The sequence below is a fragment of the Salvelinus fontinalis genome, chromosome 10, assembly GCF_029448725.1.
Source record: "Salvelinus fontinalis isolate EN_2023a chromosome 10, ASM2944872v1, whole genome shotgun sequence".
Taxonomy (NCBI): Eukaryota; Metazoa; Chordata; class Actinopteri; order Salmoniformes; family Salmonidae; genus Salvelinus; species Salvelinus fontinalis.
The window spans coordinates 36,192,828-36,211,604 of NC_074674.1; the positions used below are offsets into that span (position 1 = coordinate 36,192,828).

The window sequence follows — 18,777 nt, forward strand, 5'->3', positions numbered from 1 at the left end:
TGTAATTTACATAAGTATTCACACCCCTGACTCAATACTTTGTAGAAACAGTTTGGGCAGCAACTACAGCTGAGTCTTTCTGGGTAAGTCTCTAAGAGTTTTCCACACATGGATTGTGCAACATTTGCCTTTTGTTTTCACAATACTTCAAGCTTTGTCAAATTGGTTGTTGATCATTGCTAGAGAACCATTTTCAGATCTTGCGTTAGATTTTCTAGTAGATTTAAGTCAAAACTGTAACTCTGCCACTCAGGAACATTCACTGTCTTCTTGGTAAGTAACTCAATTGTAGATTTGGCTTTGTGTTTTAGGCTATTGTCCTGCTGAAAGGTAAATTCATCTCCCAGTGTCTGGTGGAAAGCAGACAGGATTTTGACTGTGATAAGCTAAATTGCGTTTCCTTTTTATGCTGAAAAACTCCCCAGTCCTTAATGGTTACATGCATACCCATAACATGATGGTGCCACACTATGCTTGAAAATATGGAGAATGGTACTCAGTAATGTATTGTATTTGCCCAAAAAATAACACTTTGTATTCAGGACAAAAAGTGAATTGCTTTGCTACATGTTTTTGCAGTATTACTTTAATGCCTTGATGCAACCAGGATGCATGTTTTAGAATATTTTTTTATTCCGTACAAGCTTACTTTTCACTCTGTCAATTAGGTTAGTATTGTGGAGTAACTACAACGTTGTTGATCCATCCTTTGTAATGGGCTTCCTCCTTCTCATCCGAAGAGGAGTAGCAGGGATTTGACCAACGTGCAGCGGGTTGTGGATACATAATGATTTATTAGACAAAACGGAAAAACACGACAAACACTTGAATAATTACAAAACAAATAAACAAATGTAGACAGACCTGGACACGAACTTACATACAACGTGAAGAATGCATGAACCAGGAAAACAGACTACATAAAACGAATGAACTAACAAAAACCGGAACAGTCCCGTGTGGCGTAACATACAGACACTGACACAGGAGACAACCACCCACAACGAACACTGTGAAACAACCTACCTAAATATGACTCTCAATTAGAGGAAAGCCAAACACCTGCCTCTAATTGAGAGCCGTACCAGGCAACCCTTAAACCAACATAGAAACAGACAACATAGAATTCCCACCCAAACTCACGTCCTGACCAACTAACACATACAACAAACTAACAGAAATAGGTCAGGAACGTGACATAACCCCCCCCTTAAGGTGCGAACTCCGGGCGCACCAGCACAAAGTCTAGGGGAGGGTCTGGGTGGGCATCTGACCACGGTGGTGGCTCAGGCTCCGGACGCTGTCCCCACACCACCATAGTCACTCCCCGCTTCTGTATCCCCCTCCCAATGACCACCCTCCAACTAAACCCACCTAAATGAAGGGGCAGCATCGGGATAAGGAGGAGCACCGGGATAAGGGGCAGCACCGGGCTGAGGGACTCTGGCAGGTCCTGGCTGAGGGACTCTGGCAGGTCCTGGCTGAGGGACTCTGGCAGGTCCTGGCTGAGGGACTCTGGCAGGTCCTGGCTGAGGGACTCTGGCAGGTCCTGGCTGGACGGCTCTGGCAGGTCCTGGCTGGACGGCTCTGGCAGGTCCTGGCTGGACGGCTCTGGCAGGTCCTGGCTGGACGGCTCTGGCAGGTCCTGGCTGGACGGCTCTGGCAGGTCCTGGCTGGACGGCTCTGGCAGGTCCTGGCTGGACGGCTCTGGCAGGTCCTGGCTGGACGGCTCTGGCAGGTCCTGGCTGGCTGACGGCTCTGGACGCTCATGGCTGGCTGACGGCTCTGGACGCTCATGGCTGGCTGACGGCTCTGGACGCTCATGGCTGGCTGACGGCTCTGGCAGATCCAGTCTGGTTGGCGGCTCTGGCAGATCCAGTCTGGTTGGCGGCTCTGGCAGATCAAGTCTGGTTGGCGGCTCTGGCAAATCCTGACTGACGAATGGCTCTAGCGGCTCCTGACTGACTAACGGCTCTGACGGCACTGGGCAGACGGGCGGCTCAGACGGCGCTGGGCAGACGGATGGCTCAGACGGCGCTGGGCAGACGGATGGCTCAGACGGCGCTGGGGAGACGGATGGCTCAGACGGCGCTGGGGAGACGGATGGCTCAGACGGCGCTGGGGAGACGGATGGCTCAGACGGCGCTGGGGAGACGGATGGCTCAGACGGCGCTGAGGAGACGGATGGCTCAGACGGCGCTGAGGAGACGGATGGCTCAGACGGCGCTGGGCAGACGGATGGCTCAGACGGCGCTGGTGAGACGGATGGCTCTGGCCGGATGAGATGCGCTGTAGGCCTGGTGCGTGGTACCGGAACTGGAGGTACCGGGCTAAGGACACACACCTTCAGGCTAGTGCGGGGAACAACAACAGGGCACACTGGACTCTCAATGCGCACTATAGGCCTGGTGCGTGGTACTGAGGGCACGCACATCAGGGCGAGTGCGGAGAGAAGGAACAGTGCGTACAGGGCTCTGGAGACCCACAGGTGACTTAGTGCGTGGTGCCGGAACTGGACTGGAGACATGCACCATAGGAAGAGTGCGTGGAGGAGGAACAGTGCTCTGAAAACGCACTGGAAGCCTGGTGCGTGGTGTAGGCACTGGTGGTACTGGGCTGGGGCGGGGAGGTAGCGCCGGAAATACCGGACCGTGCAGGCGTACTGGCTCCCTTGAACACTGAGCCTGCCCAACCTTACCTAGCTGAATGCTCCCCGTCGCCCGACCAGTGCGGGGAGGTGGAATAACCCGCACCGGGCCATGTAGGCGAACCGGGGACACCATGCGTAAGGCTGGTGCCATGTAAGCCGGCCCAAGGAGACGTACTGGTGGCCAGATATGTAGAGCCGGCTTCATGGCACTTGGCTCAATGCTCAATCTAGCTCTACCAGTGCGGGGAGGTGGAATAACCCGCACCGGGCTATGCACACGTACAGGAGACACCGTGCGCTCTACTGCGTAACACGGTGTCTGCCCGTACTCCCGCTCTCCACGGTTAGCCTGGGAAGTGGGCACAGGTCTCCTACCTGCCCTCGGCCCACTACCTCTTAGCCCCCCCAAGAAATTTTTGGGTAGTACTCACTGGCTTTTCGGGCTTCCGTGCTAGAAGCGTCCCCTCATAACGCCGGTTCCTCTCTCCGGTTTCCTCCACTCTCCGAGCTGCCTCCAGCTGTTCCCATGGGCGGCGATTCACCTCCACTTTAGCCCATGGTCCTTTTCCTTCCATGATCTCCTCCCAAGACCATAAATCCTGCTTTGTGCGCTGTCGTTGTTGTCCATTTAACCCGCTGCTTGATCTGGGTTTGGTGGGTGGTTCTGTAATTGGCTTCCTCCTTCTCATCCGAAGAGGAGTAGCAGGGATTTGACCAACGTGCAGCGGGTTGTGGATACATAATGATTTATTAAACAAAACGGAAAAACACGACAAACACTTGAATAATTACAAAACAAATAAACAAATGTAGACAGACCTGGACACGAACTTACATACAACGTGAAGAACGCATGCACCAGGAAAACAGACTAAATAAAACGAACGAACTAACAAAAACCGGAACAGTCCCGTGTGGCGTAACATACAGACACTGACACAGGAGACAACCACCCACAACGAACACTGTGAAACAACCTACCTAAATATGACTCTCAATTAGAGGAACGCCAAACACCTGCCTCTAATTGAGAGCCATACCAGGCAACCCTTAAACCAACATAGAAACAGACAACATAGAATGCCCACCCAAACTCACGTCCTGACCAACTAACACATACAACAAACTAACAGAAATAGGTCAGGAACGTGACATCCTTTGTGTTCTCCTATCACAGCCATTCAAATCTGTAACTGTTTTAAAGTCACCATTGGATTCATGGTGAAATCCCTGAGCTGTTTCTTTCCTCACCGGCAACGGAGTTAGGAAGGACGCCTGTATCTTTGTTTAATGGGTGTATTGATACACCATCCAAAGCGTAATTAATAACTTCCCCATGTTCAAAGTGTTTTTTTAACCATCTACCAATAGGTGCCCTTCTTTGCGAGGCATTAGAAAACATTCCTGGTCTTTGTGGTTGAATCTGTGATTTGAAATTCACTGCTCGAGTGAGGGACGGTACAGATAATTGTATGTGTGGGGTACAGAGATCATGTTAAACATTATTATTGCACACAGAGTGAGTCCATGCGACTTAATATGTGACTTGTTAAGCAAATTATTACTCCTGAACGTATCTACTTAGGCTTGCCATAACAAAGGGATTGAATACTTATTGACTCAGGACAGTTGAGGTTTTCATTTTTTATTAATTTGTAAAAATGTCAAAACACATAATTCCACTTTGACATTATGAGGTATTGTGTGTAGGCCAGTGACAATTGTTTTTTCAATTTAATCCATTGTAAAATCAGGCTGTGCTACAACAAAGTGTGGATAAAGTTGAGGGGTGTGAATACTTTCTGAAGGCACTGTAGAATGTTCACTCCAAGACAACAAAAATGTGACTTTGTGTAAAACACAATTTTGTAACAAACTCAAGTCCTCCTCTCTACTAAAGGATGAACCTGTGTCTGGTCAAAGAGCTGGGGGACAGAGCTGCTCAGGGGAGGGCCTTTGGTAACCTAGGCAACACCCACTACCTGTTGGGAAATTTTGTGGAGGCCATCAAATTCCACAGACAGGTGAGATACATATCCCTGGGATTTTAGTCAATGTCATATGATGTACGAGTAAAGAGATATATACACACACACACAGACACAATAGTGTGCGATAACAATTAATGGAAGGTGTTTTCACACTAGATCATTTCCCCCCTGGGTGAAAACACATAAGAGACACTTGTCTTTGTCTTTGTGAATGAGCTCAATGTAAGTGTATGACGTACTTACAAGACAAACAAGTATCAGTTTCGCAACACAATATTTTTTCCATCTATAGGGTAAAGACTAGTCAAGGCCAACAATATAGTCACATAGTCGTGGCCAAAAGTTTTGAGAATGACACAACTATTAATTTTCACAAAGTCTGCTGCCTCAGTTTGTGTGATGGCAATTCGCATATACTCCAGAATGTTATGAAGCGTGATCAGATGAATTGCAATTAATTGCAAAATCCCTCTTTGCCATGCAAATTAACTGAATCCCCCCAAAACATTTCCACTGCATTTCAGCCCTGCCACAAAAGGACCAGCTGACATCATGTCAGTGATTCTCTCGTTAACACAGGTGTGAGTGTTGACGATGACAAGGCTGGAGATCACTCTGTCATGCTGATTGAGTTCGAATAACAGACTGGAAGCTTCAAAAAGAGGGTGGTGCTTGGAATCATTGTTCTTCCTCTGTTAATCATGGTTACCTGCAAGGAAACACGTGCCATCATCATTGCTTTGCACAAAAAAAGCTTCACAGGCAAGGATATTGCTGCCAGGAAGATTGCACCTAAATCAACATTTATCGGATCATCAAGAACTTCAAGGAGAGCGGTTAAATTGTTGTGAAGAAGGCTTCAGGGCGCCAAGAAAGTCCAGCAAGCGCCAGGACCGTCTCCTAAAGTTGATTCAGCTGCGGGATCAGGGCACCACCAGTACAGAGCTTGCTCAGGAATGGCAGCAGGTAGGTGTGAGTGCATCTGCACGCACAGTGAGGCAAAGACTTTTGGAGGATGGCCTGGTGTCAAGAAGGGCAGCAAAGAAGCCACTTCTCTCCAGGAAAAACATCAGGGACAGACTGATATTCTGCAAAAGGTACAGGGATTGGACTGCTGAGGACTGGGGTAAAGTCATTTTCTCTGAATCCCCTTTCCGGTTGTTTGGGGCATCCGGAAAAAAGCTTTTCCGGTGAAGACAGGGTGAGCACTATCATCAGTCCTGTGTCATGCCAACAGTAAAGCATCCTGAGACCATTCATGTGTGGGGTTGGGCTCACTCACAATTTTGCCTAAGAACACAGCCATGAATAAAGAATGGTACCAACACATCCTCCGAGAGCAACTTCTCCCAACCATCCAGGAACAGTTTGGTGACAAACAATGCCTTTTCCAGCATGATGGAGCACCTTGCCATAAGGCAAAAGTGATAACTAAGTGGCTCGGGGAACAAAACATTGATATTTTGGGTCCATGGCCAGAACTCCCCAGACCTTAATCCCATTGAGAACTTGTGGTCAATCCTCAAGAGGCAGATGGACAAACAAAAACCCACAAATTCTGACAAACTCCAAGCATTGATTATGCAAAGATTGTCTGCCATCAGTCAGGATGTGGCCCAGAAGTTAATTGACAGCATGCCAGGGCGGATTGCAGAGGTCTTGAAAAAGAAGGGTCAACACTGCAAATATTGACTCTTTGCATCAACTTCATGTAATTGTCAATAAAAGCCTTTGACACTTATGAAATGCTTGTAATTATACTTCAGTATTCCATAGTAACATCTGACAAAAATATCTAAAGACACTGAAGCAGCAAACTTTGTGGAAATTAATATTTGTGTCATTCTCAAAACTTTTGGCCACGACTGTACAGTACATATCCAAGAAAATATATCAACTTTATTTTGTTCACAGAGACTTTCCATTGCCAAGGAGTTCGGTGACAAAGCAGCAGAACGTAGAGCCTATAGTAACCTTGGCAATGCTCTGATTTTCCTGGGCCAGTTCAACACTGCCACTGAGTACTACAGGTTAGAAGAGCCTACTACACTGACACCTACTGGACATAATGTATATCAACCAATGACGCTCAGAGCGTTGAATTACCTGCATGCATTCAAATTTAATAATGTTTTAGATCAATATAATGTATGAAAAAAAACTACATTTGAAAATAAATTGTTGGAATTGTGTGTGGGATAGTAAAAAACACATTATCAAACTTTAAATATCACTGTTCTCCTTTTTTTCCATTCATCACCCTCTCCCCCTCTGCATACATCTCATTTCCTCTCCCTTTCGCTCTCCTTCTCCCCCCTCTCCCTGTTCCATCCAGGAAAACTCTGCAGCTGTCTCGCCAGTTAAAGGACCAGGTGATGGAGGCCCAGGCGTGTTACAGCCTGGGGAACACATACACTTTGCTGCAGCAGTACGAGAGAGCCATAGACTACCACCTCAAACACCTCCTCATAGCCCAGGAGCTCACTGACAGGTACACACACACCTATATGCACACTCGCATGCAGACACACACACACACACACACACACACACACACACACACACACACACACACACACACACACACACACACACACACACACACACACACACACACACACACACACACACACACACACACACACACACACACACACACACACACACACACACACACACACACTTCCACACAAGCACCACAGGAGGTTGGTGGCACCTTAATTTGGGAGGACTCACTCGTGGTAATGAATGGTGCAGAATCAATAGAATGGTATCGGATGCATCAAGCACATTGTTTGATGCCATTCCATTTGCTCCATTCCAGCCATTATTATGAGCCGTCCTCCCCTCAGCAGGCTCCACTGACATCCACACAAACCTTAAAACCTTACCATGCTTATTTTATGCTATTTGATTTGTTCCGTCTCTAACTATGTTTTGATAGGGTTGGAGAGGGCCGTGCCTGCTGGAGTCTGGGAAATGCCTATGTGTCTTTAGGGAATCATCGCCAGGCCCTGCACTATGCCCGCAAACACCTGGATATCTCCAGAGAGGTAACCACTGAATTTTAAGGAGTTATATTACTCTGAAGTTCATTTTCAGACCAATATAAACTCAGCAAAAAAAGAAACGTCCTCTAACTGTCAACTGCGTTTATTTTCAGCAAACTTAACATGTGTAAATATTTGTATGAACATAACAAGATTCAACAACTGAGACATAAACTGAACAAGTTCCACAGACATGTGACTAACAGAAATTAAATGATGTGTCCCTGAACAAAGGGGGGGTCAAAATCAAAAGTAACAGGCAGTATCTGGTGTGGCCAACAGCTGCATTAAGTACTGCAGTGCATCTCCTCCTCATGGACTGCACCAGATGTGCCAGTTCTTGCTGTGAGATGTTACCCCACTCTTCCACCAAGGCACCTGCAAGTTCCCAGACATTTCTGGGGGGAATGGCCCTAGCCCTCACCCTCCGATCCAACAGGTCCCAGACGTGCTCAATGGGATTGAGATCCGGGCCCTTCACTGGCCATGGCAGAACACTGACATTCCTGTCTTGCAGGAAATCATGCACAGAACGAGCAGTATGGCTGGTGGCATTGTCATGCTGGAGGGTCATGTCAGGATGAGCCTGCAGGAAGTGTACCACATGAGGGAGGAGGACGTCCTTCTTGTAACGCACAACGTTGAGATTGCCTGCAATGACAACAAGCTCAGTCCGATGATGCTGTGACACACCGCCCCAGACCATGACGGACCCTCCACCTCCAAATCGATTCCGCTCTAGAGAACAGGCCTCGGTGTAATGCCCATTCCTTCGACGATATACGCAAATCCGACCATCACCCCTGGTGAGACAAAACCGCGACTCATCAGTGAAGAGCACTTTTTGCCAGTCCTGTCTGGTCCAGCGACGGTGGGTTTGTGTCCATAGGTGACGTTGTTGCCGGTGATGTCTGGTGAGAACCTGCCTTTACAACAGGCCTACAAGCCCTCAGTCCAGCTTCTCTCAGCCTATTGCGGACAGTCTGAGCACTGATGGAGGGATTGCGCAGTTGTTGCCATCCTGTACCTGTCCCGCAGCTGTGATGTTCGGATGTACCGATCCTGTGCAGGTGTTGTTACACGTGGTCTGCCACTGCGAGGACGATCAGCTGTCCGTCCTGTCTCCCTGTAGCACTGTTTTAGGCATCTCACAGTACAGACATGGCAATTTATTGCCCTGGCCACATCTGCAGTCCTCATGCCTCCTTGCGGCATGCCTAAGGCACGTTCACGCAGATGAGCAGGGACCCTGGGCATCTTTTTTTTGGTGTTTCTCAGTCAGTAGAAAGGCCTCTTTAGTGTCCTAAATTTTCATATCTGTGACCTTAATTGCCTATCGTCTGTAAACTGTTAGTGTCTTAACGACATTGTTTATGGTTCATTGAACAGGCATGGGAAACGGTCTTTAAACCATTTACAATGAAGATCTGTGAAGTTATTTGGATTTTTACGAATTATCTTTGAAAGACCGTGTCCTGAAAAAGGTCAGTTTCTTTTTTTGCTGAGTTTATTTGCCGTTGATATTATCAGACTAACAATTATCAGACAGAAAGTGAAATCCCATACACCTACAGTCAACAAGGTATTTTTCTCTTTCCCTTCTCCCTCTCTCAGATTGGGGACAGGAATGGCGAGTTGACTGCCAGGATGAATGTGGAGCAGCTGATGGAGGCTCTGGGGGTCAACGAGAGTGACCTTTCACCCTGCGGGTCAGAGTTTGAGGTGCAAGGTATGAGGGAGATTTCCTTCTATGGTTCTACCCTGAACTTGTATTTTCAGTGTGAGAGGGAGACTTAAGGCTTTCGCATACATAGGTTCGGTTTGCTCCTAGGCTAGGCGAAGTAATCGTTTGTGCTCGCATACTCCCTTAAAATAACTTTGCTTTAAAAACGAGAAGAAAGCGACAATATTACTGTTTATCCCTCTTGAGATGCCGTATAAACAACATAGCCAGTACACTTCCTCAAAATAGTCAGAATTAATCTAAGATAACTCAAGAAATCTGTTATGAATTTGGATGTTTTTGCCGAGGAGGTCTTAGTCGTGCAATTTTACGTCGAACTAAGATGTTTGGTGCAGTGTTTCTCAAGCGATTTTTTTTTTACATGAAAACTAGTCTGTCGTTGAATGACAACAAACACTTCATTGGGGAATCCCTACTGTTGACCAATCCCAGACAAAGAGTCTGAGACTTTCGCACACCCGAACTTCAGCTTGCCATTTGTGTTTGAACAGCCCCAAAAAATAACTACCAAACACCAAAACAAACCAATAAATGTGCAAACTGTTTCAACTTGGAAGCCTATGTTAAGCTTAACAGTATAGAAATTATGACCACGTGCCAGAGTCTGGTGTAGTGGTGAATGCTCCCAACTTTGGACCACATATGCCCCCTGGAACCTAAAAACAAAGGAGAACAAATTTATACATAAATGATGACCACTGGAGTCTTTTTTGGAAAAGGATAAGGTTAACCCATAGATATTGGTTTGATTCTAGATGTGTGTTTGTTCCCTTGATGGTTCAGTGTAGGATTTGAGGGTAGATACGAGCCTTATAGGGTTAATTCTACCTGGAGCTCTAAAATCAATCCATTCTGAACTAACAGTCCAAATTAATCTATTTTTGTTGTTTATTTGAGTAGATTTAAATGTTTTAAACATGAGTTAATCCCTATGTGGATAAGAAATACAAAAACAAACTAAAGGGGATGGTTATATTTCTTTTGATAACCGACCCAGACACACCTTTTCTGGGTGATACTAATGACCACAGTACTAATAATTATCAACATGGAAAGCCCTATATAGTATTTTCTGTTTTTGACATGCAGAGGCACTGCCCAGCTCGCTCTCCATCTCCATACCACACCCCGCCCTCACACAATCCCGGGCACACTCTCGCACACACACACACACACACACACACACGCTCAGAAGGAAAACATCCCACCACTCCTCCAGCCAAACTCTTGAGTTGAGAGAGAGAGAGATGCTGGACCTGTGATGGGTTCTCACAGGATACTTATTGGACGCTGCAAATGGAATTAAACTATAGACTAATAACAATTATAGCAACAGTTTATTTTCAATTTATGTGACTGACAACAATTACTTTACCATAGCTCTTCAGAGTATGAGGTAAGCCTTTGAATTATTTGAATGTACCGTAAATGGTATTGGACACTTTGCCCTTCTAGTTGCTATGGATCTGTAAAGAATAGTCAAGCGGTTTGAATGCATACTTGAGAAGGCTTCTGTGAAATTCTATAACCTATTCTTTATTCAATTGGTTGAGGGAGATGTATGTATATGTCAGAGGTGGATTAAGTTTTGCAAAGCTCAGAATAAGCTTTAGAGAATGCATACATTTGTCCTTCGCAGAGCCACGGGCTTAGATAAATTATGTATGAGGAGTAATGTCTCATTGTGCTTCTGTCAACAGAATCCTTCTCTGCTGATAATGCATCTTAGTGAATGCATTATGTATGCCCCTCTAAAAGGACTTCTGTAGAAGTATAGTCATCATTTCAGCTCGATCGTTCTGAGATTGGATTCAATCCATCGCGGATCAGAGGATGGAGTCATTTAGCAGATGCTCTTATCCAGAGCGACATAGTTAGTGCATTCATCTTAAGTTAGCTAGGTGGGACAACCACATATCACAGGCATGAAAAGGACATTTTCCCCAATAAAGTAGCTGTCAGTAGAGTCAGAGCTAGAAAGGGGCTGGGGGGGTCAAGATACTTTTTGAAGAGGTAGGTTTTCAGATGTTTTCGGAAGATGGGCAGGGACTCTGCTGTCCCAGCTTCAAGGGGAAGCTGGTTCCACCATTAGGGTGCCAGGACAGAGGAGAGCATGGACTGGACTGAGCGGGTGTTCCCCCCTGTAGGGGTTGGAGGGCCAAGAGACCGGAGGTGGCAGAATGGAGTGCTCGGGTTGGGGTGTAGGGTTTGAGCATAGCCTGAAGGTAGGGTGGGGCAGTTCCTTTTGCTGTTCCGTAGGTAAGCACCATGGTCTTGTGGTGAAGGCAAGCTTCGACTGGAAACCAGTGGAGTGTGGGGAGGAGCGGGGTGACATGAGAATTTCGGAAGGTTGAAAACCAGGCAGGCTGCAGCATTCTGGATAAGTTGCAAGGATTTGCTGGCACAAGCGGGGAGCCCAGCCAACAACGAGTTGCAGTAGTCCAGACAGGAGAGGACAAGTGCCTGGATTAGGACCTGCGCCGCTTCCGGTGTGAGGTAGGGTTGTACTCTATGGATGTTGTAGAGCATGACCCTGCAGGAGCGAGTCACTGCTTTGATGTTTGCAGAGAAGGACGGTGTTGTCCAGGGTCACGCCAAGATTCTTTGTACTCTGGGAGTGTGACACTGGAGTTGTCAACCATGATGGAGAGGTCTTAGATCGGGCAGGTCTTCCCCGGGGCAAAGAGCAGCTCTGTCTTGGTGGTGGGCCGACATCCAAGTTGAAATTTCTGCCAGGCACGCAGAGATGCATGTCGCCACCTATGTGTCAGAAGGGGGAAAGAGAAAAGTAGTTGTGTCATTCGCAATTGAAATGATGGGAGAGACCGTGTGAGGAGAGGATGGAGCCGAGTGAGTTGGTTTATAGAGAGAAGAGGGCCTAGAACCAAGCCCTGTTGGACACCAGTAGCGAGAGTATTTGGTGCAGACACAGATTCTCTCCACGTCACGTAGTAGGAGCAGCCTGGCAGGTAGGATGCAATCCAATAGTGTGCAGAGCCTGAGACGCCTAGCCCTGAGAGGGTGGAAAGGAGGATCTGATGGTTTACGATGTCGAAGTCATCGGGCAGGTTGTCGGGCGGCCAGGCCTCACTAGTCACAGGATGTCATCTGGAGAGAGCGGGGAGAAAGAGGTCAAGACGTAGGGTAGTACTGTGTGAGTGAGACCAGTGGACTCAATAGGTGATTGAGTAGCGGATGTTGTCAACCTTCTTTTCGAAGTGATTGACAAAGTCGACTGCAGAGAGGGAGGGGTGGAGGGTTAAGGAGGGAGGATAAGATAGAAAATAGTTTCCTAGGTTTAGAGGCAGAAGCTTGACATTTAGAGTGGTAGAAAGTGGCTTTAGCAGTGGATACAGAAGATGAGAAGGTAGAGAGGAGGGAGTAAAGGATAATAGGTCCTCCGGAAGTTTTGTTTTGCTCCATTTCCGCTCAGCTGCCAGCAGCCCTGTTCTGTACGCTCGCAATGGGTCACTCAGCCACTGAGCAGGAGGGGAGGGCCGAGCCGGCCGGGAGGAAAGGGGACAGTGTGAGTCATAGGATGCGGAAAGGGAGGAGAGTAGGGTCAAAGAGGCAGAATCAGGAGGGAGAAGGATTTAGCAGAACGGAGAGATGATAGAATAGAAAAGGAGAGAGTGCTGGGAGAGAGAAAGTGAAGATTGCAACAGCGCATCCATCTGAGTAGGAGCTGAGTGGTTAAGGTTGGAGGAAAGGGTGACAGAAAAGGAAACAAATGAGTGATCAGAGAACTGCAGGGGTGTTGCAATGAGATTAGTAGGCTAGAAGCCTCTAGTAAAGATGATGTCAAGCGTATTGCCTGCCTTGTGAGTTGGAGGGGATTGGGAAAGGGTGAGGTCAAAAGAGGCAAGGAGGGGAAATAAAATAAATAAATCAAAGGCAAACATCGGGAGGTTGAAGTTGCCAAGTGTAAAGGAAATAAGTTAACCCATTCATGTCCATAACGGAAATGTATCATTTCCTTTAGTACACAGGTTCTCTGAACTTAATGATGGACAAATCTGAAGAAATGTTCTAAATCGGCCAAAGCGTTTGTCTGCAATGTGAGTTTTTGATATTGTAATGAATTTAGTCTTTGGAGACTTGAGGTTACTGTTTTTGGCACATTTCATGAATTAAGTCCTGTGAAAACATCTTCAAATGATCAAATCGTAATTTTTGGAATGTAGATAGTCAGGACCATTTTTATATATAATTTTTAAATATATATACATACACATATATAAATATCGAAAGAAATCCTCTCTCCCGCTCCATTGATTTACATTGGATTTGCATATGCTGTGAATACATGTTCAATACACGTTCAAATGGTCAGATCTTAATTTTTGATGTATAGCTTGTCCGCATTCAGAAAGTATTCAGACCCTGTGACTTTTTCCACATTTTGTTACATTACAGCCTTATTCTAAAATGTATTAAATAGTTTCGATCAATCTACACACAATACCCCATAATGACAAAGCAAACACAGGTTTTTATACATTTGAGCAAATTTACAATAAACCCCCCCCCCCCACAAAAATATCACATTTACATAAATATTCAGACCCTTTACTCAGTACTTTGTTGAAGCACCTTTTGGCAGCGATTACAGCCTCGTGTCTTCTTTGGTATGAAGCTACAAGCTTGGAGTTTATCCCATTCTTCTCTGCAGATCCTCTCAAGCTCTATCAGGTTGGATGGGTGCGTTGCTGCACAGCTATTTTTAGGTCTATCCAGAGATTTTAGATCGTGTTCAATTCCGGGCTCTTGCTGGACCACTTAAGGACATTCAGAGACTTGTCTCGAAGCCCCTCCTGCGTTGTCTTGGCTGTGTGCTTAGTGAACCTTCGCCCCCAGTCTGAAGTCCAGAGCATTCTGAAGCAAGTTTTCAACAAGGATCTCTCTGTACTTTGCTCCGTTCATCTTTCGCTCGACTAGTCTCCCAGTCTCTGTTGCTGAAAAACATGCCCACAGCATGATGCTGCCACCACCATGCTTCACCGTCGGGATGATGCCAGGTTTCCTCCAGACGTGACGCTTGGCATTCAAGCCAAAGAGTTCAATATTGGTTTTATCAGACCATAGAATGTTGTTTCTCATGGTCTGAGAGTCCTTTAGGTGCCTTTTGGCAAACTCCAAGCGTGCTGTCATGTGCCTTTTTTATTGAGTGGCTTCCATCTGGCCACTCTATCATAAAAGCCTGATTGGTGGAGTGCTGCTGAGTTGGGAAAACCTTCCAGAAAGACAACCATCTCCACAGAGAAACTTTGGAGTTCTGTCATAGTGACCATCGGGTTCTTGGTCACCAGCCTGACCAAGGCCCTTCTCCCCCGAAAAGCTCAGTTTGGCCGGGCATCCAGCTCTAGGAAGAGTGTTGGTGGTTGCAAACTTATTTCATTTAAGTATAATGGAGGCCACTGTGTTCTTGGGGACCTTCAAAGCTGAATAACCTTTTTAGTTCTCTACCCCAGATCTGTGCCTCGACACAATCCTGTCTCGGAGCTCCACGGGCAATTCCTTCGACCTCATAGCTTGGTTTTTGCTCTGACATGCTCTGTCAACTGTGGGACCTTATATAGACTGGTATTTGCCTTTCCAAATCATGTCCAATCAATTGAATTTCCCACAGGTGGACTCCAATCAAGTTATAGAAACATCTCAAGGATGATCAATGGAAACGGATGCACCTGAACTCAATTTTGAGTCTCATAGCAAAGGCTATGAATACTTATGTAAATAAGGTGTTTCTGTTTGTTATTTTTAATACATTTGCAAAAATGTATAAAACCTGTTTTGGCTTCGTTATTATGGGGTATTGTGTGTAGATTGAAGAGTAAAATGTGTTATTTCCTCCATTTTAGAATAAGGCTGTAACGTAACAAAATGTGCAAAAAGGGAAGAGGTTGAACACTTTCCAAATGTGCTGTATATTTCGAAAGTATATATATATTTATATATTGGTCCGGACAATCTATACACCAAAAATTATTCATTAATATATGACCATTGGAACATGTAATCACATGACTTAATTTGTGACGTGAAAAAAATTGTAACCGCACTTATACAAAGACTAAATATAGTTCAATACAGAAACGTCTGTAGTTTTACAAATGACAATGAGTTGAATCATACTGTATATTTAGTATATTTGGGCTTGGAATAGGTCAATTAACAATAATATATGCTTTTAAACAATTTAATTTGGAAAAGTCATTTGAATGATTCTTTATATTTTCTCAATTTTGATACTGGAAATTAGATAATGACAATCAATCTTAACATTTCAATGTGGCCTGCCTAGACACTTGTACTAACTATGTTGACACCAAATTTCATGGATTTACATAAATTGTTCAGTGGCGCATTTTGATATTGTACTAAATATAGTAAAAGGATGTGAATGGGTTTTAATGTTTCTCCCAGACAGACATGCACTGTTACTCATTCACGTACGGTTATACAAATGACACACCCTGCAATTCTACATGTAGTAAGAGTTGAGAGGAAATCCATGTATTGTCTTTTTGTTACCCATTTATGTCATTGTGATATATTGTTTAAAAAATATTCAGGCAATATACTCTGTATATTCCTAGAGAACGGCAATGTTTTAAGGCTATGACAGGAGAAAGATGAAGGGACCATGTGAGAAATAATCTAATGAAGATAGACTGATAGATGGAACGTTGAGTGGTCATTGTTTGAGGTCACTTGAGGTAATTCCGGTCAATTGCATCTTCTATTGAGTCCGGTTTGGGAGGAAAGGGTTAGTCAGGTGGACATAGCCCTGCTCTGTGTATGGAGAGGACGTGTTGGATGTTTATTTGAGACAGAGACGGTCTGTTTGGATCAGCAGGCCCATGCTGTACAGACTGTGGTTAGGTGGGACCCAGCCCTGGCACTGCCACCTCGCAAAATGGAAATACAATGAGAAGACAGACATTCAGGTTGTTATAATGGTGATGACGTTTGGAGTATTGTAGTTTGCGATTCATTGGTGCTTAGTGTTTTCTATGCAAGAATAACTTTATGCCTTACTATTTGCAAATTGTCAAACTAGTATGTAATTTCGGACTGTGTTGTGTCTATTGATTTGAGGGAATTCCAATCGGAGTTAAGCCACCGTAAATCATTCCCTTTTAATGCACTTTTCTCTCTACACTTTTTCTGACCTTGCTATTAACCTGCTATTAATTTAGGGTGGAGATTAAAAAAAATAAGGTGTGGCAGTGTGTCTTCAGATATTCTGTCCTTGATTTAATTCCCTCATAATTTCACCACATTTACACATGATGGAAGATGAATAAGGTGGAGCAACCTGTCGGTTCCAAGTGGAACAACATCTACTTTCTTTTCCCCATAGAAATAACAGCATTCTCCATAAACTGTCATTTATAAATTCATAAGAACTATTGATAAGCGCTAGGTAAATGAGTAAGTCTTTTGGATAAGGGGATTGTAAATATAAATGACAATTGCTTTATATATATTTTACCTTATGATTGCTGGAGACAAATGTGAAACAAGTCATATGGCAGCAAACTGAAGCATATCAACATACTGTATCACCTTTTCCACAATGAAGTTTATGATTATGCTGGCCTTACAACTTGATGAAATTGGGGCACCCAAGCTATCAGCTTCTGTAGCCATGAGCAAATGACAGTATAATACCAAACCTACACGTTTGATTTATGATTTCTATAATGTTTTAATTATATGCCCAGACTTTTCACTTTTTTCAAAACAATTTGTATGTCTGAGATAACTAGGCCTTCAGTGAGTCCGTACACTGGACACGTGAGAGCCGAAGGAAACCAGTGTAGATAGATTTGGGACAGCCAAATCCAGCAAGAAACCAACATATATGTTTTTAGATAAATAAAGTTAGGTGATTATGTCCCAGTCCAGACAGACATAACACAGACCATGTATGACACAAAATATTTGGTTGTGTATACTGGGTACGGTGTAGAGTGAGTGATGGTAATCATCAAGCATTACATTTTCCCCCCTAAACAAATACACAGATGGGTTCTCTGATGCACATAACAGAAACACAATGAAAATAGAGATGTCAAGTTTTGAAGAATTAGGCCCCAGACACATGTTTCAAATCTATTGGTCAATTCCTGAAGCAAAAATAAAAACGTTCAGAATAATGATAATTAACATAACTTTCTAAATGTAATTGCTAATCCAATCCAAATAATTCTATAGCTAACAATACAACCAAATACATAGTGTTTTATTTTTTTACTTTCCAAGTGTCACATGACTGATAGATCTACGTAGATAGAACAAGCATGGGAAGTGGTCTGCAGAAGTGGACGTACAGGGTACGTCGGTAGGGCTGTGACGTTTGTGTATTTTTGGGTAACGATTGTCATGCAAATGGTACGGTAATTGTCAATTTTCAATTTTGTTGAAAAATGTTGCGAGCTTGTAATAAATACAACACAGCCTTGATGACACCCCTATCTCAAAAACGAATGGTTTTAACCGTTTGGAACTTTTGGAAATTATGCTTCTCTTCCAGACTATGCTGTTCTGCTCGTAAAATGATTACCAACTCTAAAGCCACTTCAAATGACAAACTCATATTACGTAAACTATATCTATTTATTTTTTATTTATTTTATTTCACCTTTATTTAACCAGGTAGGCAAATTGAGAACACGTTCTCATTTACAATTGCGACCTGGCCAAGATAAAGCAAAGCAGTTCGACACATACAACAACACATAGTTACACATGGAGTAAAACAAACATACAGTCAATAATACAGTGAAAAATAAGTCTATATACAATATGAGCAAGTGAGGTGAGATAAGGGAGGTGAAGGCAAACAAAATATATATATAAATAAATAAAAATATAAAAAGGCCATGGTGGCGAAGTACTACTTCAATATAAAGTTGAATCCCCCTTCCCCTAAAATAAATATATTAAGATGATTATGAAGATACTTTTTTAAAGTTCACAGTTATTGTCGGTTATACAATAATTGTGCCAGCCCTACACATTCTCCATATCTCAGTGCAGGCTGTCCAGCTCACACCCTGGCCCAACATTCCCTATGGATTCATGGCTCGTAAAGGGCCCCTTATCCACAGTCTTTTTACTTGGCTGTCTGACTAAACCTCGTCCTCACCACACATCACAAGACCATCTGTTTGAGCTGTATGGGAAACAGTCTAGATATGTGTTTTGGTTTTATGTTTATAAAAGGTTTATCGGTTGAACAATGTAGTTTTTGAATGGTCACCCTACAGAACCTTTTGTAATACATCAATGTTAGAGACATTGGTAAGATAACGTTATTGCACCCTTTATAAG

At 44.3% G+C, this 18,777-nt stretch overlaps 1 protein-coding gene across 1 annotated transcript in view; it reads left to right on the forward strand.

The window, feature by feature from the left end:
- Positions 1-18,777, forward strand: part of LOC129864117 (G-protein-signaling modulator 1-like) — a 63,439-nt gene that overhangs the window by 24,533 nt on the left and 20,129 nt on the right. The window contains exons 5-9 of the mRNA XM_055936732.1: positions 4,551-4,674; positions 6,556-6,671; positions 6,977-7,132; positions 7,586-7,694; positions 9,306-9,420. Coding sequence (XP_055792707.1) covers positions 4,551-4,674; positions 6,556-6,671; positions 6,977-7,132; positions 7,586-7,694; positions 9,306-9,420 — 620 coding nt within the window. The remainder of the gene's footprint in view (positions 1-4,550; positions 4,675-6,555; positions 6,672-6,976; positions 7,133-7,585; positions 7,695-9,305; positions 9,421-18,777) is intronic.